The sequence below is a fragment of the Oncorhynchus nerka genome, linkage group LG3 (assembly GCF_034236695.1).
Source record: "Oncorhynchus nerka isolate Pitt River linkage group LG3, Oner_Uvic_2.0, whole genome shotgun sequence".
NCBI classification, from domain to species: domain Eukaryota; kingdom Metazoa; phylum Chordata; class Actinopteri; order Salmoniformes; family Salmonidae; genus Oncorhynchus; species Oncorhynchus nerka.
The window spans coordinates 68,649,436-68,675,136 of NC_088398.1; the positions used below are offsets into that span (position 1 = coordinate 68,649,436).

The window sequence follows — 25,701 nt, forward strand, 5'->3', positions numbered from 1 at the left end:
TTCATTTGCATGTATTCCAGTGCAAGTCACCAAACAGAACAATCATTCGGCTTCTATCCAACATATTATTCCAACACATGATACATTCCCGAATCCTCAAGATGATGATAATATAACAAACAAAGTGTGAATTTGAGAAGATCGCAAGAGATGTATTTTGGCCGAAATGTTGCTAATTCTCTCTATGATGAAACATTTGATCTCAATACAGTTTTCTGTTCCCAAGACTATAAACTGTTCCGAATAGAATGTACGATTTTTTTTAGACTTGACCCTTTGCCAAAGGAAAAAAAAGGGGGGACGTTATTTAGAAGGAGTTCAAGGGCATTAGTTATTGCGTCTGTGCACTTCACCGAGCAGGCGTTACTTAACGGAAATATGCAAATATATAGTAGAACGCGCCAATAGGATCTTGCTATCTCGTGCTTGGTTCGGCCCACCTCCTTTTTGTTCTGCCCACTATGATTAATTTGCTCTCATTGTAAACAACAGGCTGTGGTCTATCTTGGGTTAGTTATACAAAACATGTTATTCAAACTCTATACTACTGCCCTTGGAAACCCACCTGCTTGAAAGGTCCGCCAGAGGGGATAATCGAGCTGTGTTATTTTCTCGGGTATTTGTTCCTAACCACAGACCAGGTCTAGGAACAGATTATCAAAACAAATCCTACCTAATATCACGGAGAAATAATTTCTGAGCCTGTATCAGTGGTTAGGGGGGGCAATCAAATTCTACTTATGGAGCAAAAATATATTGGCGGCTGCGCTGTGAATGTCTGTGGTGCAGCAGCCGAAAGACCTCCAGCGGAGAGTCGTGGTAGCGCAAGGATTGCAGTAACAGTCCTTTCAGTTTACTGTTGTATGTATGGGCATTGGGCAGAATGGAGACCAAACCAGTGATAACCTTTCTCAAAACCCTCCTCATCGTTTACTCCTTCGTGTTTTGGGTAAGTTAACGTTACCCTTGTTTTATCCTTGCCCCAATGAAAGCCTTGGGGAGATCGTTTCCGTCGTTGTAGATGCAGAGCTGTAGGCTACCCGTAAGTACCGTTATTTTTCCATGTGTTTGATGAATTCAGTTAATTCGAGGAATTCAGTTAATTCGAGGGTGTACTTATGTTTTTTTAATATGTATTCTTGTAGACAACCTCTGCCTTTGTGGTACAGATTCATCTGTGTCTTTGTGATAATGACTTCTTACCAGGGTCATGTATACAACAAGCCCACACGCTTGGAGAAATGCGACATCCTCGGCTGTAACGTTTGGCTTATTTCGTACATTGTCACTTACTCCAGCGTGAGGAAGTCTCGATATGTTGCTCTGTATTTCGAAGTTGTCACTGACCGCAATACATGCCATGCTCATGCTTAGGCTATATAGAGCGCAGTAGCTCTGTAGTCAGAGACGGGTAGAGGTTAGCAGTCGAGGTTATCATGTAACGGTTTCTGTCGGTCCATCGTTTGGTGCGAAGCAGCATGAAAGTGCACTCGTCAATGTCGAGTCTACAGCATGCATAGGTTGCAGTCAATTGTTTTGTCATTCATTTAGCGTTCGACCATAGGTCGCACTATAAAATCCCGAGATGGATGTGCACCTGATGTTTTGTAAACAGCGCATTTCAAATGATTTGTCTGCATCCTGATAAGTTGTTTGTCTTGACTGACTCACTCTTATACAAGCTCTATACTGTTGTTATATGTCTCCTGAGACTTCTCTATCATTGTCATACCATAGCATGTGTTTCTTTAGCCAACTCCTCTGTATATTATTAGGCTAAATGAAAAACAGTAGCCTACAGATGCATGGACATCAAGTCAGATGGGGAACTAAGGAAAACATAAGCAATCCCTCTATAGGCTATCCTAAGGTAAACAAACTCATCTGGTGTATTTGCTGCTCTTATCCTGATATATCTTTGTCAGACAAGGATGGAGGTATGCTCCACTGGGCGAAAGGGGTCAATATCAGGGGATGTCTTTATCTGTTTCTGGACACCTGACATTTCATTCGATATAAGGAGTAGACATGCTTCAGATACGCGTATCCTTAATTTCATATACGGAGCTAGGGTATTCTCCGTAATGGGAGTTTCTACACGCATCCAATCCTGATCTCAGACATCTCCCTTCAACCATGAGTCCAGTGAGATATCGGGAGTGTCATGAGATAAATTCAAGACATGCACCTGATGCGCATGCACCCGTTTGCATATTTGTCATATCTACGCCTTTATACGTAGGCATGAACGAATCCACATTACCCCACGTTCTCAATAGATATCCGTACATTATATGTAATTCATCCTCGTGTATCTGATCAAACATGAGCTAAATCCGACTCATGATCCATGTCCAGCGCCCAAATTATTTGCCCTGTTCAGGCGCTGAAAATCATTGTGCTTCTTCACATGAAGGTGACATATCTGAGCATGCATTTACACAATATTCAATAGTAGACTACAGGGCACGGAAAGGAGGACATCGTCATATTTAATCCAAGTTGCTATTTCCAAAGCACATCTCTGCTATTTAAGTTTTAAAAAATGCAATCAAATCCAGAGCTCCAATCACAAAAAGTTTTCTGTAAAGAAGCAAACGTAGACCAACCTTTGCTAAAAAATTAATTGTATTTATTTTACAGAAAATAAAACGTGTACACCCTCAATACCCTGCCCTGTTTGTTATGGACATGGATGCGACATGGTCAAAAGCGGTCCCGCGCAGTGCAAACCGGCACTGTGGTGTTGGGTTGAGATCTACTCCAAACTGCCAATGCATAAAATCAAAATTGTGTCAATATTGCAAGAAAATATTGTCATTTCACATAACCATACCACAAGGTAGCTACTATACCTGCTTCATTCATAACAAAACGAACTGAAACAAGCTAAAGTTAGCTAGCTAATTAAATGCGTTTGCTTGATAGCTTATATTAATCAGTAATACAAAATATGCCTAAATATTGTTTTAAAACGTTAGCTGTCACCTTGAGGTTTGATATTGGGTACAAATATGTTTCCCTGAAGGGAAGACAATTTCGTTATTTGTTAGCTAGCTAGGTTGCCAGTTAGCTTTTACCAGCCATCAAGCCTAGCGAACTATAGCTAACTAACCCTAATGGCTGCTGGCCAAATTAGCTAACATTCTTGATTCTAGTTACCAATATAAATAAAATAGCTCAAATGTGCTACTCTTTAGCGTTAACTTCTTTGACATATTTTCTGAAGAGCTTCTCACTTTGTTTCTCCAGTTGTCCATTCGACCACATACTATTTACACTAATTTATGGCGCCCAAATTTAAAAAAAAAAAATGACAGCTGGAACTCGACAGCAGAAAATACCGGATTCTTGTTGCTCGGCTACCAGTTACAGTGTTTTTATTTTGCGGTTTGCGCGCCTCTGCAGATTGGAATACAAAAATTATAGCTAGTGTCTGAAAGAATGATATGGATTTAATATTTGTCAAATTATTGAGCATGTCCTCAAAACTCAAATAAGCATCAGAGATTGTCATTTAGCATATCAAAAAGCATATCAAGATCCTGATATGGACCTCAGTCAAGAGCATATGCATTATGTGCTGAGAACATACACTATGTATGCCTTCTGTCAGTATTTGTCAACATATCAAACAAAAAGATGTCCAGATTGGCCTATCCCAGGATATATAATGAGTCAAGGCAATAAATACCCTGTATGATATCCGGAGGGAATGCATGAAAGAAAAATATGGATTTTATATTTGCCAAATTATTGAGCATGTGCTGAAAACTTAGAAATGCATCAGAAATTGTCCTTATTTTCAGCAGATAAAAAAGCATATCAAGATCCGGATATGGACCTCAGCCAAGAGAAGCATATCTGGAATCAATATAACTTCATATCTTGGAAACACAGATATGTGATTTATACAGTCAGTATTTGTCAACATGAAGAGCGAAAATAGGATGTCACATATCTCAGGATATTGAATGAGTCCATATGCCATGTGTGATATTTGGAGTAATCCCAATGTCATATATGTCTAAAAGAGATGGTGCATATCCACAAAACTCTAAATATGTATTGGAAATGGTTTGTATTCTCTAGAATATCAAAAACGTTTCATGTAAAGATATCCCCTGATATGGACCCTTTTCTCCCAGTGCTCCTCCTAGACCTTCAGGTCTGGGATCAGTCGACCCTGTCCCCAGTCGACCCTGTCCCTCAGTTGACCCTGTCCCCTAACCTGAACCCCCAAGGACATACAGTATAACTCAAATCTGGCCTCGGATCAGCATTTACATGTGAGACAAGAAAATCAGAGGCTGTACATGTCTCTCTCAGCAAGCATTTAGTGCCTGTCATAGATACTAACATTTATATTTAGTCTGGTCAGTCAGAGCAGCCTTAACGCTTCCACACCCTAGTCTGCATATGATCACATCTCCCCAGCAGGAAGGAGCAGCCGACTGGATCGGTGGTCTCAGCACCGGGGCAGGGCAACAGCTCGTCTCATTTCCGGGGGGTCAGGGGAACTAGGGATGGGCTGTTAGAGGGGTGGTCGTTTGAAATTCTTCAGATAGTTTCGCTCCTGAGTTTCTCTGTCGTCAGCTTGTCATGACCGCTAATGTCTTCCGGCGAGTGGTTCAGACTCCAGTTCACACGGTGTGGTTTGAAGTGGTGCCTATTCCGGTGAGGTATGTGAGACACTGACATGTTTTAATGTTCCTGTTAAAAATAGAACTCATGATTTCTCTTTTAGGGACTGGTGGGAAAGGGGTCATCCGTTTTGGGTCCTATTGTATTGGGGACTGGTTTTGTCAGTGTTGTCATGGCTGCTGGTTTCTGTGTAATCTCTCAGATTGTATTGGACTTTATTAGTTAGATATTGCCTTGTTGCCACTGATACAGAATCCAATGTTTTCTTCATCGTCCTAGGTAATGGTTCCGATTGTTTGTGTAATCTGATCCTAGATCTGGGACTAAGGGCAACCTTCTACATCGGTCGATGCGTCACAATAGCAACATCATCACTTCCTCCTACCTGACCCTGGGTTTTGATTTAAACAGATGACATCAGTTATATTGTAAGCAGACAAACCCACAATCTAATCTAGCTTCTGGCCTGAATATCGATACAATAGATGGAAGGATGTTTATAATATAAAGACAAGGCTAGACTGTGCTTTCACAAAGTATTCACACCCTTTGACTTTTTCCACATTTTGTTGTGTTACAGTCTGAATTTTAAATAGTTTAAATTGAGATTTTTTTTGTCTCTGGCCTACACATAATTCCCCATAATGTCAAAGTGGAATTATGTTTTTAGACACTTTTACAAATTAATAAAAAATGAAAAGCTGAAATGTCTTGAGTCAATAAGTATTCAAGCCCTTTGTTATGGCAAAGCCTAAATAAGTTCAGGAGTCAAAATGTGCTTAACAAGTTGCACTCTGTGTGCAATAATAGTGTTTAAAGTGATTTTTTAATGACTACCTCATCTCTGTACACCACACATACAATTCATTATCTGTAAGCTCCATCAGTGGAGCAGTGCATTTCAAACACAGCAACCACAAAGACCAGGGAGATTTTTCAATGCCTTGCAAAGAAGGGCACCCATTGGTAGATGGGTTAAAATAAAAAAGCAGGCATTGAATATCCATTTGAGCATGGTTAAGTTATTAATTACACTTTGGATGGTGTATCAATACACCCAGTCACTACAAAGATACAGGCATCCTTCCTAACTCAGTTGCCGGAGAGGAAGGAAACCGCTCAGTCCATGTGTGTCTATAAAACAGTTAGAGCTTAATGGCTGTGATAGGACAAAACTGAGGTTGGATCAACAACATTTGAGTTACTCCACAATACTAACCTAATTGATAGAGTGAAAAGAAGGAAGCCTGTGCAGAATACCTGTTTGCAACAAGGCACTAAAGTAATACTGCTAAAAATGTGGCAAAGCAATTCAATTTTTTTCCTGAATACAAAGTGTTATGTTTGGGGAAAATCCAATACAACAGATTACTGAGTACCATTCTCCAGGTTTTCAAGCACAGTAGTGGCTGCATCATGTTATGGTAATGCTTGTAATCGTTATGGACTGGGGAGTTTTTCAGCATAAAAAAATAAACGGAATGGAACTAAGCACAGGCAAAATCCTAGAAGAACCTGGTTCGGCCTGCTTTCCACAAGATGCTGGGAGATACAGTTGAAGTCGGAAGTTTACATACACTTAGGTTGGAGTCATTAAAACTCGTTTTTCAACCACTCCACACATTTCTTGTTCACAAACTATAGTTTTGGCAAGTCGGTTAGGACATCTACTTTGTGCATGACACAAGTAATTTTTCCAACAATTGTTTACAGACAGAATATTTCACTTATAATTCACTATATCACATTTCCAGTGGGTCAGAAGTTTACATATACTAAGTTGACTGTGCCTTTAAACAGCTTGGAAAACTCCAGAAAATTATGTCATGGCTTTAGAAGCTTCTGATAGTCGATTTTAAATAATTTGAGTCAATTGGAGGTGTACCTGTGGATGTATTTCAAGGCCTAACTTCAAACTCAGCGCCTCTTTGCTTGACATCATGGGAAAATCAAAAGCAATCAGAAAAAATTGTAGACCTCCACAAGTCTGGTACATCCTTGGCAGCAATTTCCAAATGCCTGAAGGTACCACGTTCATCTGTACAAACAATAGTACGCAAGTATAAACACCATGGAACCACACAGCCGTCATACCGCTCAGGAAGGAGATGCGTTCTGTCTCCTAGAGATGAATGTACTTTGCTGCGAAAAATGCAAATCAATCCCAGAACAACAGCAAAGGACATTGTGAAGATGCTGGAGGAAACAGGTACAAAAATATCTCTATCCACAGTAAAACGAGTCCTATACCGCTCATCAAGGAAGAAGCCACTGCTCCAAAACCGCCATAAAAAAGCCAGACTACGGTTTACAACTGCACATGGGGACAAATATCATACTTTTTGGAGAAATGTTCTCTGGTCTGATGAAACAAAAATAGAACTGCTCGACCATAATGACCATCATTATGTTTGGAGGAAAAATGGGGAGGCTTGCAAGCCGAAGAACACGATCCCCAACTGTGAAGCACGGGGGTGGCAGCATCATGCCGTGGGGGTGGCAGCATCATGCTGTGGGGGTGGCAGCATCATGTTGTGGGGGTGGCAGCATCATGCTGTGGGGGTGGCAGCATCATGTTGTGGGGGTGCTTTGCTGCAGGAAGGACTGGAGCACTTCTCAATATAGAATGGCATCATGAGGCAGGAAAATTATATGGATATATTGAAGCAAAATCTCCAGACATCAGTCAGGAAGTTAAAGTTTGGTCGCAAATGGGTTCTTCCAAATGGACAATGAACCCAAGCATACTTCCAAAGTTGTACCAAAATGTATTGGAGTGGCCACCACAAAACCTTGACCTCAATCCCATAGACAATTTGTGGGCAGAACTGAAAAAGTGTGTGCCCGCAAGGAGGCCAACAAACCTAACTCAGTTACACCAGCTCTGTAGAGGGTTGTGAACAGGCGGACACTTTATTGAGGCAGAAGAAACCAAAAGCAACTGCTTCAAAACCTCCAGCCAATTGGCAAACGTAAAAAAACGCGCAAACAGTCACAAAACTTATGTTTAACAAATAAACATGCCTTGTGAACAACACGGAATAACAGAACACCAGTCTGGCGCGTCAGAAAATAACACGTAACACAAACAGTATCACACAAAGACATGAGGGGGAACAGAGGAATAAATACATGCAGTGTGATTTGGGAATGTAAACCAGGTGTGTATGGATCAAGACAAAACAAATGGATCAATGAAAAATGGAGCGGCGATGGCTAGAAAGCCGGTGACGTCGGCCGCCGAACAAGGAGAGGAGCCGGCGGAAGTCGTAACAAGGACAATAACCGAAAACACAAGGCCAAATCTACACTGTAGTTGCTTACCAATCGGACAGTGAATGTTCCTGAGCGGCCGAGTTACAGTTTTGACTTCAATATGCTTGAAAATCTATGGCAAAAGACTTGAAAATGGTTGTCAAGCAATGATCAACAACCAATTTGACAGCGCTTGAAGAATTTTGAAAAATATAATTGGCAAATATTGTACAATGCAGGTGTGGAAAACTCTTAATTACCCAGAAAGCCTCGCAGCTGTATTTGCTGCCAAAGGTGATTCTAATATGTATTCAGTGGTGTAAAGTATTTAAGTAAAAATACTTGAAAATACTACTTAAGTCGTTTGGGTTATCTGTACTTTACAATTTATATATTTTTGCCAGTTTTAATTTTAATTCACTACATTCCTAAAGAAAATGCTGTACTTATTACTCCATACATTTTCCCTGACACCCAAAAGTAGTCGTTACATTCTGAATGCTTATCAAGACATGAAAATGGTCTTATCAAGAGAACATCCTTGGTCATCCCTACTGCCTCTGATCTGGTGGACACACTAAACACATGCTTCGTTTCTAAATTATGTCTATAAGTGTTGGAGCATGCCCTTCGCTATCCGTAAATAACAAAATCAAAATAAAAGGATGCTGTATGGTTTGCTTAATATAAGTCATTTGAAATGATTTATACTTGTACTTTTGATACTTAAGTATATTTGAGCAATTACAATTATTTTTGATACTTAAGTAAGTATATTTAAAACCAAATACTTTTAGACTTTTACTCAAGTAGAATTTTACTGGGTGACTTTCACTTTTACTTGAGTCATTTTCTATTACTGTATCTTTACCTTTACTCAAAAATTACAATTTGGTATTTTTTCCACCACTGCATATATTGACTCAGGGGGTTGAATACTTATGTAAACAAGATATTTCTGTATTTCATTTTCAAAAAATGTTCAAACACTTCTAAAAACATGTTTTCACTTTGTCATTATAGGATATTGCAGTGTTTCCCAACTCTGGTCCTGGAGTATTCCCAACAGAACACATTTTTGCTGTAGCCCTGGACTAAAACACCTGATTCAACTCATTGAGGGCTTGATGATATGTTGACAAGTTGAATCAGGTGTGCTTGTCTGGGGCTACAACAAAAATGTGTGCTGTTGGTGGTACTGGAGGACTGGAGTTGGGAAACACTGGAATATTGTGTGCTAGATGGGTGAGAAAAAAAGTATATTTAATTCATTTTGAATGTGGAATAAATCAAGGGGTATGAATACTTTCTGAAGGCACTGTAGATAGATAGATGGAAATATAGATTGCTAGACATTGAAATAAAAAACACAATTTAAAAGTACGTCTGCAAACGCCACACTGCAGAGAAGGGCACACATACAACGTCCTGTTGTCACCTCACCACAGAAACGCTGCCATGAACACGTGACTATGTCTCAACGTGTCGGCATAACTGTAGTGTGTGTGTGTGTGTGTGTGTGTACGTACATGCTAACCTTATAACTCATGATGAAGATATTATAATTCATCAGAAATTTCTAAAAGCTTTTCCAGAAAAAAGTTTACTTCAAAATCCCTTGGTAATATGGTAATGTATGATAATCTGCTAACTACATTTTTTCTGTTTATAGAAATACCCAAGTTTTTCTTGGTAAATAAGATATTAGGTGAATATCATCAATAATTGGTTTGAGGAATAAACCATTATCTAGGCAGTGTTCTTATAATGATGCCAGACAGTTCAGGCTCTTCTGCATGGCCATTAGTACCGGCCCACACACAGGCCAGGAGATTTGCCTAATTGATTATCTGTTAAGTTCCCTACACACAGAGAACAGCAAGGCCTCTAACAGTGATGGATTGGCAAAATACTGTACAGTATGTAATACCAGCTACAGTACAGAGGGACATCTGATATTGAATCATTTAATGCAGTGTTCGTGTTAGTTTCAACTAATTTCCATACAGAACCCTCCGGACTGGACTGGAGTCATTACTAGGCTGATCACTGGACTGTAGTGGAGTCATTACTAGGCTGAGCTCTCTGGACTGGACTGGAGTCATTACTAGACTGAGCTCTCTGGACTGGACTGGAGTCATTACTAGACTGAGCTCTCTGGACTGGAGTCATTACTAGACTGAGCACTCTGGACTGGACTGGAGTCATTACTAGGCTGAGCTCTCTGGACTGGACTGGAGTCATTACTAGACTGAGCTCTCTGGACTGGAGTCATTACTAGGCTGAGCTCTCTGGACTGGACTGGAGTCATTACTAGACTGAACACTCTGGACTGGAGTCATTACTAGACTGAGCACTCTGGACTGGACTGGAGTCATTACTAGACTGAGCACTCCGGACTGGAGTCATTACTAGACTGAGCACTCTGGACTGGACTGGAGTCATTACTAGACTGAGCTCTCTGGACTGGAGTCATTACTAGACTGAGCACTCTGGACTGTACTGGAGTCATTACTAGACTGAGCTCTCTGGACTGGAGTCATTACTAGGCTGAGCTCTCTGGACTGTACTGGAGTCATTACTAGACTGAGCTCTCTGGACTGGACTGGAGTCATTACTAGGCTGAGCACTCTGGACTGTACTGGAGTCATTACTAGGCTGAGCTCTCTGGACTGGAGTCATTACTAGGATGAGCTCTCTGGACTGGACTGGAGTCATTACTTATGAATGCTTAAGTTATAAACATATTCCAAGATAAGAGGGAAATTTTATTGATTTAGTTCAGGGACCTCAGTCTCTAAAGACCTCAGTCTTTTAATTAATAAAGAACAGTCCAGGTTTGGTCGGCAGTAAGTGCATCTAGACTTATGGGGGGGATGGGCTTTTCCACCTGCTGTTCATACAAGGTTGGAGTGAGAAAGAGAGGAGGAGGAGAGGGAGGGTTTCTCTATGTTCAGGCTGAGCTCTGCTTGGATACTGCAGCACCTCAGAGATAAATGTCTGTTACCATGGAGACAGTCTAACTCTGGCCCTGTCAGCCAAGCATTCTCTGTCTCTGACTCCTCTCCCAGTGTTCTTCCAACCCAAAATACTGAGACATTTTCTTTATGTTCGTAGTATTCTTATATTTTATTATTTCTTATTGTTGTTGCATTGTCGAGAAGGAACCTGCAAGTCACAGGAGGTTGGTGGCATCTTAACTGCAGAGCACGGGCTCATGGTAATGACTGGAGCGGAATTAGTGGAATGGTATCAAATACACCCATCACATAGTTCCATGTGTTTGATGCCATTCCATTTGTTCCATTCCAGCCATTATTATGAGCCATCCTCCCATCAGCAGCCTCCACTGGTGCAAGTAAGCATTTCGTTGGACTGTGTATACCGTGTGTATCCTGTACATACCACCAATACAACTTGAAACGTGTTTGGCCCAGCCTAGCAATAACGCATTGCCGTGCGCCTCCCACATTTTGGAACAATGCGGAGGGCTCCTTATGTCTCTGCATTGACATGATTGGTTGACGGTAGGTGGGGGCGGGAGGTCCTGTATAAACACAAACTCACTTCCTTGACAACTTCCTTCACAACAGCTCTGTGCTGCTCCGTGAAGTGTGAATGCCCTGACTTCTGCAGAGGCCGTATCACCATAAATGCTGCAATGCCAATGAAGACTTCGGATTGACCATGTAGCACCTTTTAGCAAACCGTTCTTTGTGTGTGGTATTTTGGGAAACGTATGTTACATCTTCGGCAGTTGTAGGAAAGATGCATCGTTAAAACACTCGGAACCTTAAGTTCAATCAGTATCGGGAAACCGGGCCCAGCACTGCACCTCATTCAGGTAATGGTAATTCATTTAGATGACAATTGGGCCCATACACCTGCCAATAAACTATGTCACATTGTTTTTGTGTATTTGTGTGCTGTGCGTGTGTGTACATGTGGGTCTGATTACATGCCGTGTGTGTGCAGTCCTGCAGTATGGCAGCACCAGGCAGCAGAGATGGACCTCTTTGAGGGAGATGAAGATGGTTTGGCACCAGGCTCTGCTAGTAGAGTGTCTTTGACAGATCGGCCCCTCAAATGTACCCGTCACAAAAAAAGCAGCCCCCCCCAGCTGGTGAACAGGGGCTTTTAGCTGGCTCACACAACACACTCCTTTATGACAGGCCTTCATTACAAATGCTAAGAGCAGAGTAACAGAAGGAAGCGGCCCACTCTGGATCAATGGGTCCTTTTGATTCGCTCCGTGTGTGTGTGTGTGTGTGTGGGGTGGGGGGGGGTGTCATGTTCCACAGGAAAGTATCAACATATCCATTTGCCTTCGAACTCTTCCCCATCCCTTCTCTCTCTCTCTCTCTCTGCCCTCCCCTTTCTGTTCTCACACTTAGAAACAACCACGGTTTACTCCTTGGTCAGAGAGGACAATCTGAAAGGTTGATCTAGTGATCACATATCTACATTTAAACCTGTTATCCATTACACTCAACTGATCTTATATCTGAGTCTAACGGCAACTTTATTCTCCCATACTACAGAGAGGCAAGAGGGCTCTGCATTGTTGAGCAACATGGTGGTGTTCTCTAATGTTCACTCCGCACCATCGGTAGACCTAAGCAACACTGCATTCTGCTGGCTGAATAGTGTACCTCTGGATATCAACATCTCTCTCTCTCTCTCTCTCTCTCTCTCTCATATTCTCTCCTATCTCTTCTCCCCCACCATCATCTCCCTTTGCTCATCTATGTCCCTTATTTGTCCTTTCCCCTTTCTCTCCTCTCCTTTCCCTCTCTCTCTCTCTCTCCTTCCTTCTCTTCTCCAGATCACAGGAGCGATCCTCTTGGCAGTGGGAGTATGGGGGAAGTTTATGATCGGCCCGTATATCTCTCTGATAGCTGAGAACACCACCAACGCTCCGTACGTCCTCATCGGCACTGGGACTGTCATCATCGTCTTTGGCCTGTTCGGATGCTTCGCCACCTGCAGGGGGAGCCCATGGATGCTCAAACTGGTGAGGAGAGGAAGAGGAGTGTACAGGCAAACACACACACACACACACACACACACACACACACTAGAATTGTTTAATGCTGATTAATAGAGTGTCGTTAGAGAAACACAGTGCTAATTATCGACATAACACATACTTCTCACTAGCCTGTCCCCATCACTAGCCTGTCCCCATCACTAGCCTGTCCCATCACTAGCCTGTCCCCATCACTAGCCTGTCCCATCACTAGCCTGTCCCATCACTAGCCTGTCCCATCACTAGTCTGTCCCATCACTAGTCTGTCCCATCACTAGCCTGTCCCCATCACTAGCCTGTCCCCATCACTAGTCTGTCCCCATCACTAGCCTGTCCCCATCACTAGCCTGTCCCATCACTAGCCTGTCCCCATCACTAGCCTGTCCCCTTCACTAGCCTGTCCCCATCACTAGCCTGTCCCCATCACTAGCCTGTCCCCATCACTAGTCTGTCCCCATCACTAGCCTGTCCGCATCACTAGCCTGTCCCCATCACTAGCCTGTCCCCATCACCAGCCTGTCCCATCACTAGTCTGTCCCATCACTAGCCTGTCCCCATCACTAGCCTGTCCCCATCACTAGCCTGTCCCATCACTAGCCTGTCCCATCACTAGCCTGTCCCCATCACTAGCCTGTCCCATCACTAGCCTGTCCCATCACTAGCCTGTCCCATCACTAGCCTGTCCCCATCACTAGCCTGTCCCATCACTAGCCTGTCCCATCACTAGCCTGTCCCCATCACTAGTCTGTCCCATCACTAGCCTGTCCCCATCACTAGCCTGTCCCCATCACTAGCCTGTCCCATCACTAGCCTGTCCCCATCACTAGCCTGTCCCCATCACTAGCCTGTCCCCATCACTAGCCTGTCCCCATCACTAGTCTGTCCAATTACTAGCCTGTCCCATCACTAGCCTGTCCCCATCACTAGCCTGTCCCATCACTAGTCTGTCCCATCACTAGTCTGTCCCCATCACTAGCCTGTCCCATCACTAGCCTGTCACCATCACTAGTCTGTCCCATCACTAGCCTGTCCCATCACTAGCCTGTCCCCATCACCAGCCTGTCCCAATCACCAGCCTGTCCCCATCACTAGCCTGTCCCCATCACTAGCCTGTCCCCATCACTAGTCTGTCCCATCACTAGCCTGTCCCCATCACTAGTCTGTCCCCATCACTAGCCTGTCCCATCACTAGCCTGTCCCATCACTAGTCTGTCCCCATCACTAGCCTGTCCCATCACTAGCCTGTCCCCATCACTAGTCTGTCCCATCACTAGCCTGTCCTATCACTAGCCTGTCCCATCACTAGCCTGTCCCCATCACTAGCCTGTCCCATCACTAGTCTGTCCCCATCACTAGCCTGTCCCCATCACTAGCCTGTCCCCATCACTAGTCTGTCCCCATCACTAGCCTGTCCCATCACTAGCCTGTCCCATCACTAGCCTGTCCCCATCACTAGCCTGTCCCATCACTAGCCTGTCCCATCACTAGCCTGTCCCATCACTAGCCTGTCCCCATCACTAGCCTGTCCCATCACTAGCCTGTCCCATCACTAGCCTGTCCCCATCACTAGTCTGTCCCATCACTAGCCTGTCCCCATCACTAGCCTGTCCCATCACTAGCCTGTCCCATCACTAGCCTGTCCCCATCACTAGCCTGTCCCCATCACTAGCCTGTCCCCATCACTAGTCTGTCCAATTACTAGCCTGTCCCATCACTAGCCTGTCCCCATCACTAGCCTGTCCCATCACTAGTCTGTCCCATCAGTAGTCTGTCCCCATCACTAGCCTGTCCCATCACTAGCCTGTCACCATCACTAGTCTGTCCCATCACTAGCCTGTCCCATCACTAGCCTGTCCCCATCACCAGCCTGTCCCAATCACCAGCCTGTCCCCATCACTAGCCTGTCCCCATCACTAGCCTGTCCCCATCACTAGTCTGTCCCATCACTAGCCTGTCCCCATCACTAGTCTGTCCCCATCACTAGCCTGTCCCATCACTAGCCTGTCCCATCACTAGTCTGTCCCCATCACTAGCCTGTCCCATCACTAGCCTGTCCCCATCACTAGTCTGTCCCATCACTAGCCTGTCCTATCACTAGCCTGTCCCATCACTAGCCTGTCCCCATCACTAGCCTGTCCCCATCACTAGCCTGTCCCCATCACCAGCCTGTCCCCATCACTAGCCTGTCCCATCACTAGCCTGTCCCCATCACTAGCCTGTCCCCATCACTAGCCTGTCCCCATCACTAGCCTGTCCCCATCACTAGTCTGTCCCATCACTAGCCTGTCCCCATCACTAGTCTGTCCCCATCACTAGCCTGTCCCATCACTAGCCTGTCCCCATCACTAGCCTGTCCCATCACTAGCCTGTCCCATCACTAGCCTGTCCCATCACTAGCCTGTCCCCATCACTAGCCTGTCCCATCACTAGCCTGTCCCCATCACTAGTCTGTCCGATCACTAGCCTGTCCCCATCACTAGCCTGTCCCATCACTAGCCTGTCCCATTACTAGCCTGTCCCCATCACTAGCCTGTCCCCATCACTAGCCTGTCCCCATCACTAGTCTGTCCAATCACTAGCCTGTCCCATCACTAGTCTGTCCCATCACTAGCCTGTCCCATCACTAGCCTGTCCCATCACTAGCCTGTCCCCATCACTAGCCTGTCCCATCACTAGCCTGTCCCATCACTAGCCTGTCCCATCACTGGCCTGTCCCATCACTAGTCTGTCCCATCACTAGTCTGTCCCATCACTAGCCTGTCCCATCACTAGCCTGTCCCCATCACTAGTCTGTCCCATCACTAGCCTGTCCCCATCACTAGTCTGTCCCATCACTAGCCTGTCCCATCACTAGCCTGTCCCATCACTAGGCTGTCCCCATCACTAGCCTGTCCCATCACTAGCCTGTCCCCATCACTAGTCTGTCCCCATCACTAGTCTGTCCCATCACTAGCCTGTCCCATCACTAGCCTGTCCCATCACTAGCCTGTCCCCATCACTAGTCTGTCCCCATCACTAGTCTGTCCCATCACTAGTCTGTCCCATCACTAGCCTGTCCCATCACTAGCCTGTCCCATCACTAGTCTGTCCCATCACTAGCCTGTCCCCATCACCAGCCTGTCCCATCACTAGCCTGTCCCATCACTAGCCTGTCCCCATCACTAGCCTGTCCCATCACTAGCCTGTCCCCATCACTAGCCTGTCCCCATCACTAGCCTGTCCCATCACTAGTCTGTCCCATCACTAGTCTGTCCCATCACTAGCCTGTCCCCATCACTAGCCTGTCCCCATCACTAGCCTGTCCCATCACCAGCCTGTCCCATCACTAGCCTGTCCCATCACTGGCCTGTCCCATCACTAGTCTGTCCCATCACTAGCCTGTCCCATCACTAGTCTGTCCCATCACTAGCCTGTCCCATCACTAGCCTGTCCCATCACTAGTCTGTCCCATCACTAGCCTGTCCCCATCACTAGCGTGTCCCATCACTAGCCTGTCCCATCACTAGCCTGTCCCCATCACTAGTCTGTCCCATCACTAGCCTGTCCCCATCACTAGCCTGTCCCCATCACTAGTCTGTCCCATCACTAGTCTGTCCCATCACTAGCCTGTCCCCATCACTAGCCTGTCCCCATCACTAGCCTGTCCCATCACTAGCCTGTCCCATCACTAGCCTTTCCCTCACTGGCCTGTCCCATCACTAGTCTGTCCCATCACTAGCCTGTCCCATCACTAGTCTGTCCCATCACTAGCCTGTCCCATCACTAGCCTGTCCCTTCACTAGTCTGTCCCATCACTAGCCTGTCCCCATCACTAGCCTGTCCCATCACTAGCCTGTCCCATCACTAGCCTGTCCCCATCACTAGCCTGTCCCCATCACTAGCCTGTCCCATCACTAGCCTGTCCCATCACTAGCCTGTCCCCATCACCAGCCTGTCCCCATCACCAGCCTGTCCCCATCACTAGCCTGTCCCATCACTAGTCTGTCCCATCACTAGCCTGTCCCCATCACTAGCCTGTCCCCATCACCAGCCTGTCCCCATCACTAGCCTGTCCCCATCACTAGCCTGTCCCCATCACTAGCCTGTCCCATCACTAGCCTGTCCCCATCACTAGCCTGTCCCCATCACCAGCCTGTCCCCATCACTAGCCTGTCCCCATCACTAGCCTGTCCCATCACTAGTCTGTCCCATCACTAGCCTGTCCCCATCACTAGCCTGTCCCATCACTAGCCTGTCACCATCACTAGTCTGTCCCATCACTAGCCTGTCCCATCACTAGCCTGTCCCCATCACCAGCCTGTCCCCATCACTAGCCTGTCCCCATCACTAGCCTGTCTCCATCACCAGCCTGTCCCCATCACTAGCCTGTCCCATCACTAGCCTGTCCCCATCACTAGCCTGTCCCCATCACCAGCCTGTCCCCATCACTAGCCTGTCCCCATCACTAGCCTGTCCCATCACTAGTCTGTCCCATCACTAGTCTGTCCCCATCACTAGCCTGTCCCATCACTAGCCTGTCACCATCACTAGTCTGTCCCATCACTAGCCTGTCCCATCACTAGTCTGTCCCATCACTAGCCTGTCCCCATCACTAGCCTGTCCCCATCACCAGCCTGTCCCCATCACTAGCCTGTCCCCATCACTAGCCTGTCCCCATCACTAGCCTGTCCCATCACTAGCCTGTCCCCATCACTAGTCTGTCCCATCACTAGCCTGTCCCCATCACTAGCCTGTCCCCATCACCAGCCTGTCCCCATCACTAGCCTGTCCCCATCACTAGCCTGTCCCCATCACTAGCCTGTCCCATCACTAGCCTGTCCCCATCACTAGTCTGTCCCATCACTAGCCTGTCCCCATCACTAGCCTGTCCCCATCACTAGCCTGTCCCCATCACACACAACCTCTTTTTATATGTAGCTTATTTCTTTTTTATTTCCACTTCTCTCTCCCCCTTCTCTCTCTTTCTCTTTATCTCTCTGCAGTATGTAATGTTCTTGTCCCTGGTGTTCCTAGCTGAGTTGGTGGCTGGGATCTCTGGCTTTGTTTTTCGTCATGAGGTCAGTTTTTCTATTTGAACTACATTACCCACAGTTCATCTGGACCCATCTCAGCTGAGTACCTGCCAGTAGAGATACATCACGTGTGTATGTGTGTGTGTGTGTGGACGTGTTTAACTATACATGTGGGGACCAGAAGTCCCCACAAAAAAAATATATATATATATATATATATATATATATATATATATATATATATATATATATATATATATATTTGACCAAATTTGACCAAGTCCCCACAAGGTCAAATTCTATTTCTACTTGGTTTAGGGTTAAGGTTAGGGTTAGAATTAGTGTTAGGTTTAGGGTTAAGGTTAGGGTAAGAGTTAGGTTTAGGGGTTAGGGAAAATAGGATTTGGAATGGGACAGAATTTTGTGTCCACACAAGGTTAGTTCTACAAGACTGTATGTGTGGGGGGGCTTTTATTACTATCCTTGTGCATACCCCAACAGTCCCCACAAGGATAGTAAAACCAGGAAAATGTTCCCTTGTGGGGACATTTCCCAGGTCCACACGAGGACAAAGGCTATTGGGTTAGGGTTACAATTAGGTTTACGGTTAGGGAAAATAGGACTTTTAGTGGATAGTAAAACATATGCTGTGTGTGTCCACAGATAAAAGGTACCTTCCTGAGGACATATACTGACGCCGTGTTGAATTATGATGCTGAGGATGAGAAGAGCCTGGCTGTGGACAACGTCCAAAGCAGCGTGAGTCACAACAACAACATCAACAACGACAACATCAACAAAACTACTATTGTCACAACAATACAAAAATTCAATCACGTCTATGTGTGTCTCTCTCCAGCTGCGTTGCTGTGGGGTGAACAACTACACCAGCTGGTTGGGCAGTGTGTACTACCCTGCTAACGGTTTTCCCCTGAGCTGCTGCTCCAACTCCTCTGACTGCAGCCCTCAGGACCTCCGCAACACCACCATAAACCACACCAAGGTCTACCAGCAGGTACACACTAACCCGTCCACTGTGTTACACACTAACCAGTGCCCTGTGTTACACACTATCCCGTCCCCATATGTTACATACTAACCCATCCCCTGTGTTTTTTGTGTTTTAGGGCTGTTATGAACTGGTAACCTCCTTCCTTGAGACCAACATGGCCATCATCGCGGGAGTAACATTTGGAATTGCCTTCTCACAGGTGAGAGAGAGAATGTGTTGTCTGATGATAGGAGTGCTGTGTCTAAGGTTCACTATAATCTAAAGTTCAATTATCTCACGTCTCTACACATCTATCACCCCCCTTTCTTCTCTCTCACGTCTCTACACATCTATCACCCCCCTTTCTTCTCTCTCTCTCTCTCTCTCTCTCTCTCTCTCTCTCTCTCTCTCTCTCTCTCTCTCTCTCTCTCTCTCAGTTGATTGGCATGTTGCTGGCCTGCTGTCTGTCCAGGATCATTACTGCTAATCAGTATGAGATGGTGTAGCAGGGAGAGCAGGTAAGTGGCTACTCTATCACACACACAGACACACACACACACACACACACACACACACACACACACACACACACACACACACACACACACACACACACACACACACACACACACTAATGTCAAATACAGCAGATATTTCTATCCAAAGCAACTTATAGTCATGCGTGCATATGCACAGTTGGTCCCGGGAATCAAACACACTATCCTGGGCCATGCTCTGCCAACTGAGCTACAGAGGACCACACACACACACACATTATATATGCAGACATATCTATAGTTGTCTAAGAGCCTGTGTGGTGGTTGTTTGTTTGTAGGGAGATGAAGAGGAGAGGGCGAACAGCACCTTGGTAGACTGGGACAGAAGATCCCCACAACACTAGCACACTGCATAACTAAAACTCTTACCCTCCCCAATGCAACACTGACCTTGGTTAAGCATCTATGGGCAACTTAATCCTGCTCCATATTACAAGTTTAGTCATCTCTAACACTTTGGGTAGAAGTTGTCCTTAGGGACATATCTAGGAACAGGTCACACGAAGCCTTGATGCTAAACTTAACTATTAGGGTGACGAATGGATATCTGACCCTGCATCAGTGCTAAGCGCCAACATCATCCTGCCCCTTAGCAGTCTTTGCCTCACTGTCCGCTCACAGCACCCCCTTGTGGTCTGGCATGCTCCATACAGGGCCTAGCATTTAAAAAGCAATGCACAGATTTGTATGAAATGATTCAACCATATTTAAAGATAAAACAGTAGCCAGCATACACTGTATTTTCATCATGTTTTGGATCACCGCTGTAAATACCCAAGCTACACACATATAGAGAAGATATGTTGATATAACATTGAGAGAGCATTTAGAGCTAACTTTTAGCCTTTCATTTGCATTCCTGCTATTTCGCTGCTTCATGGATGATATCTCAGACTTTTGTGGCCATATCTATGATGTTAGCTTACAATGAACTAACTGTGTAATCAATTTGGTCTCTGGATGTGTAGATGTCTTAATCATTTATTATTTATTATTATAACAATTCATGAAGTGTGTGTCAAGTTTGGTTCGGAACACTGAGCTGTTCCGATTTAATATATGTGAGCGTAGGTTCTTTTAATATATATGAGCCTCGAATTTTGACGGACAAATATATTCTTTAATGATTTGATGGATGTTATGTGTTTTTGTGGCACACGTTGAGATGTATAGGCTTATGTTTATTTCATGTTGTTTTAATAGTATGTCTGCCTTTCTGTCTGCACACTTACGAGTGTGAGTGAGAAAGAGTTAAGGTGGTTACAAGTGGGTAGAGTCGTCTACTGGAATTGGGTGGGAATAGGGTGAGAATAGGTTGGGAATAGGATGGGAATAGGGTGGGAATTGGATGGAAATAGGTTGGGAATAGGGTGGGAATTGAGTGGGAATTGGGTGGGAATTGGGTGGGAATTGAGTGGGAATTGGGTGGGAATTGGGTGGGAATTGAGTGGGAATTGGGTGGGAATTGGGTGGGAATTGAGTGGGAATTGGGTGGGAATTGGGTGGGAATAGGATGGGAATAGGGTGGGAATTGGATGGAAATAGGATGGGAATAGGATGGGAATTGGGTGGGAATTGAGTGGGAATTGGATGGGAATAGGGTGGGAATTGGGTGGAAATAGGATGGGAATAGGATGGGAATTGGGTGGGAATTGAGTGGGAATTGGGTGGGAATAGGTTGGGAATAGGATGGGAATAGGGTGGGAATTGGATGGAAATAGGTTGGGAATAGGATGGGAATAGGGTGGGAATTGGATGGAAATAGGATGGGAATAGGATGGGAATTGGGTGGGAATTGGGTGGGAATTGAGTGGGAATTGGGTGGGAATTGAGTGGGAATTGGGTGGGAATTGAGTGGGAATTGGGTGGGAATAGGATGGGAATAGGATGGGAATAGGATGGGAATTGAGTGGGAATTGGGTGGGAATAGCGTGTTATTTGAGATGTAGTCAATGCTCATATTCTTGTAAGGCCAATGATATGATGCAACACTCAGACTGGTGTTTCATATGGTGTTGTGTATGTATGTTCATGTCTCAAAGTCATGATGGAGGCAGCTGTGACCTCTGCTATACAGAGGATCTCAAACCTGTTTTTGGGGCTTTCACGTGTATGCTGTTTTCTCTAATCACTCAGATTTACAAAACTTTTTTGCATTAAATCCTTTTACAGAACAGGGTTGGGTACAATTTGAATTGAAGGCAGTCAATTCAGGAATCGATTTGAATTTAAAATTGAAAAACATAAATTGCTTCTCCGTTTCAGCTTATTGAGAAGTCATTAAAAATTAGATGCCCTTTATCAATCATTGAACTGGAATTTCAGTTTAACTCCTGAATTAACTGCCTTCAATTCGAATTGAGCACAACCCTATTACAGGAAGGATGACTGGTATTTACTTAGAAACTGCATGGTAAAATGGTATTTACATGACAAAAACCTATGGAACACATTTTGGGGACTAAATTGGAGCACCACTCCATATACAAGGCAAATAACCTTAAACCTTCAAATAAAGTGCTACTAAGAACTCCCAGTGTATTGAAATGACTTAAAACGGATGGATTTAGAAATGTGAAACTACTGAAATGCCAATTTGTATTGAAATCCAGCAAACATAGGGGGTTCTCACCTCCAGCAGAGTAGAAAGACAGTTTACTGTTATTAAGTAGATCATTAAATATAACTAAACTAACACAAATGCAAACCTGTAGAAGACCAGTCAATAAATATCTCAATCTACAGTTGCAGCATTAATGAAAAGATTAAACGTTTTGTACATAAGCCAACCTTTTTAATAACTACACCAGCTCCTGTAGCATGCCAATACAGTCTGTTCTGTTGTTGATATTGTAACTATCAGTGATATCTGTATTAATAAACGATCCTCATAACTTTACAGCTGAATTGCTGTGTCTTGAAGTGTATTCTCTACACTCTCTTTCTCTCTCCTCCCCCTTCTGCCCTTCACTTATTCTCTCCTTCCCCTCCACTTTTCACCTTCACCAACCTCCGTTGCTGTCTCTCTCTTCCCACATTCTCCCTCGACTCTCCCTCCCTCCCTCCCTCCCTCCCTCCCTCCCTCCCTCCCTCCCTCCCTCCCCCCCTCCCTCCCTCCCTCCCTCCCTCCCTCCCTCCCCTCCCTCTCTATTTCCCTGTGTTAAAGACCTCTGCCATTAATCATATTAGCATGAAACAAAAGCAGGAGACATGAATACTAAGCTAGAGAGGACGTCACCGATGCATTCCGCACCCTTCCTTCCTTCTGCCCTGTATTTGTCAGATCTGAACACTAGGTGGCGCTATTGCTACACAAACAAACCCAGGTCCTTTCAGGACCGCTAAGTCTACACAAAGGATGGTCAAACCTCTTCAGAGCTCCTCTGTGATGTGGAATAGTCCTGAATGTTCCAGGTAGAAATTGAATGAATAGAGCTGACATTATTTTGTTTTCTACATGTCTTACATTTTAGGTTCGCAAAGTGTCTAGGAAGACAGGAGTGCTTACTGACAAATAAAGTGAACAAGAATGATGCATTTCTCATCAGGATGTTTAATTTCACTTCAATCCAATAAACAGATGTGTCCCCAAGGCAAGTCTTTTTTATTTCATTTTAAATGTGTTTTTTTAATGTATATATTTTAGCCTATAGTACCTGACATTTCAGACTGTCCAAAGCAGATAACTCAAATTCAAATCAAAATCAAATGTATTTATTCATATAGCCCTTCGTACATCAGCTGATATCTCAAAGTGCTGTACAGAAACCCAGCCTAAAACCCCAAACAGCAAGCAATGCAGGTGTAGAAGCACGGTGGCTATGAAAAACTCCCTAGAAAGGCCAAAACCTAGGAAGAAACCTAGAGAGGAACCAGGCTATGTGGGGTGGCCAGTCCTCTTCTGGCTGTGCCGGGTGGAGATTATAACAGAACATGGCCAAGATGTTCATAAATGACCAGCATGGTCAAATAATAATAAGGCAGAACAGTTGAAACTGGAGCAGCAGCACGGCCAGGTGGACTGGGGACAGCAAGGAGTCATCATGTCAGGTAGTCCTGGGGCATGGTCCTAGGGCTCAGGTCCTCCGAGAGAGAGAAAGAAAGAGAGAAGGAGAGAATTAGAGAACGCACACTTAGATTCACACAGGACACCGAATAGGACAGGAGAAGTACTCCAGATATAACAAACTGACCCTAGCCCCCCGACACATAAACTACTGCAGCATAAATACTGGAGGCTGAGACAGGAGGGGTCAGGAGACACTGTGGCCCCATCCGAGGACACCCCCGGACAGGGCCAAACAGGAAGGATATAACCCCACCCACTTTGCCAAAGCACAGCCCCCACACCACTAGAGGGATATCTTCAACCACCAACTTACCATCCTGAGACAAGGCTGAGTATAGCCCACAAAGATCTCCGCCATGGCACAACCCAAGGGGGGGCGCCAACCCAGACAGGATGACCACATCAGTGAATCAACCCACTCAGATGACGCACCACTTCCAGGGACGGCACGAGAGAGCCCCAGCAAGCCAGTGACTCAGCCCCTGTAATAGGGTTAGAGGCAGAGAATCCCAGTGGAAAGAGGGGAACCGGCCAGGCAGAGACAGCAAGGGCGGTTCGTTGCTCCAGAGCCTTTCCGTTCACCTTCCCACTCCTGGGTCAGACTACACTCAATCATATGACCCACTGAAGAGATGAGTCTTCAGTAAAGACTTAAAGGTTGAGACCGAGTTTGCGTCTCTGACATGGGTAGGCAGACCGTTCCATAAAAATGGAGCTCTATAGGAGAAAGCCCTGCCTCCAGCTGTTTGCTTAGAAATTCTAGGGACAATTAGGAGGCCTGCATCTTGTGACCGTAGCGTACGTGTAGGTATGTACGGCAGGACCAAATCAGAGAGATAGGTAGGAGCAAGCCCATGTAATGCTTTGTAGGTTAGCAGTAAAACCTTGAAATCAGCCCTTGCTTTGACAGGAAGCCAGTGTAGAGAGGCTAGCACTGGAGTAATATGATCCAATTTTTTGGTTCTAGTCAGGATTCTAGCAGCCGTATTTAGCACTAACTGAATTTATTTAGTGCTTTATCCGGGTAGCCGGAAAGTAGAGCATAAGTCGCTCTGGATAAGAGCGTCTGCTAAATGACTTAAATGTAAATGTAAATGTAGTCTAACCTAGAAGTGACAAAAGCATGGATTAATTTTTCTGCATCATTTTTGGACAGAAAGTTTCTGATTTTTGCAATGTTACGTAGATGGAAAAAAGCTGTCATTGAAATGGTCTTGATATGTTCTTCAAAAGAGAGATCAGGGTCCAGAGTAACGCCGAGGTCCTTCACAGTTTTATTTGAGATGACTGTACAACCATTCAGATTAATTGTCAGATTCAACAGAAGATCTCTTTGTTTCTTGGGACCTAGAACAAGCATCTCTGTTTTGTCCGAGTTTAAAAGTAGAAAGTTTGCAGCCATCCACTTCCTTATGTCTGAAACACATGCTTCTAGCAAGGGCAATTTTGGGGCTTCACCATGTTTCATTGAAATGTACAACTGTGTGTCATCCGCATAGCAGTGAAAGTTAACATTATGTTTTCGAATAACATCCCCAAGAGGTAAAATATATAGTGAAAACAATAGTGGTCCTAAAACGGAACCTTGAGGAACACTGAAATTTACAGTTGATTTGTCAGAGGACAAACCATTCACAGAGACAAACGACAGATAAGATCTAAACCAGGCCAGAGCTTGTCCGTGTAGACCAATTTGAGTTTCCAATCTCTCCAAAAGAATGTGGTGATCGATGGTATCAAAAGCAGCACTAAGGTCTAGGAGCACGAGGACAGATGCAGAGCCTCGGTCCGATGCCATTAAAATGTCATTTACCACCTTCACAAGTGCCGTCTCAGTGCTATGATGGGGTCTAAAACCAGACTGAAGCATTTCGTATACATTGTTTGTCTTCAGGAAGGCAGTGAGTTGCTGCACAACAGCCTTTTCTAAAAAATTTGAGAGGAATGGAAGATTCGATATAGGCCGATAGTTTTTTTATATTTTCTGGGTCAAGGTTTGGCTTTTTCAAGAGAGGCTTTATTACTGCCACTTTTAGTGAGTTTGGTACACATCCGGTGGATAGAGAGCCGTTTATTATGTTCAACATAGGAGGGCCAAGCACAGGAAGCAGCTCTTTCAGTAGTTTAGTTGGAATAGGGTCCAG

The 25,701-nt window shown here is 44.9% G+C and overlaps 1 protein-coding gene across 4 annotated transcripts; it reads left to right on the forward strand.

Annotated features, from left to right (window-relative positions):
• The first annotated feature begins 785 nt into the window (after positions 1-785).
• On the forward strand, positions 786-23,080 carry LOC115116646 (tetraspanin-7-like). Of its 4 annotated transcripts, none has more exons than XM_065015048.1 (8): positions 786-949; positions 12,725-12,913; positions 17,911-17,985; positions 18,604-18,699; positions 18,800-18,955; positions 19,068-19,151; positions 19,369-19,449; positions 22,962-23,080. In XM_065015048.1, the coding sequence occupies exons 1-7, from the start codon at positions 884-886 to the stop codon at positions 19,435-19,437; spliced, it is 735 nt and encodes a 244-aa protein (XP_064871120.1). In that variant the 5' UTR covers positions 786-883; the 3' UTR covers positions 19,438-19,449; positions 22,962-23,080. The 4 variants fall into 4 exon arrangements, with proteins under 4 accessions (XP_064871120.1, XP_064871111.1, XP_064871121.1 ...); XM_065015039.1 differs by lacking the exon at positions 22,962-23,080 and adding an exon at positions 19,767-20,838; XM_065015049.1 differs by lacking the exons at positions 786-949; positions 22,962-23,080 and adding exons at positions 4,443-4,682; positions 19,767-20,838.
• The last annotated feature ends 2,621 nt before the right edge of the window (positions 23,081-25,701 follow it).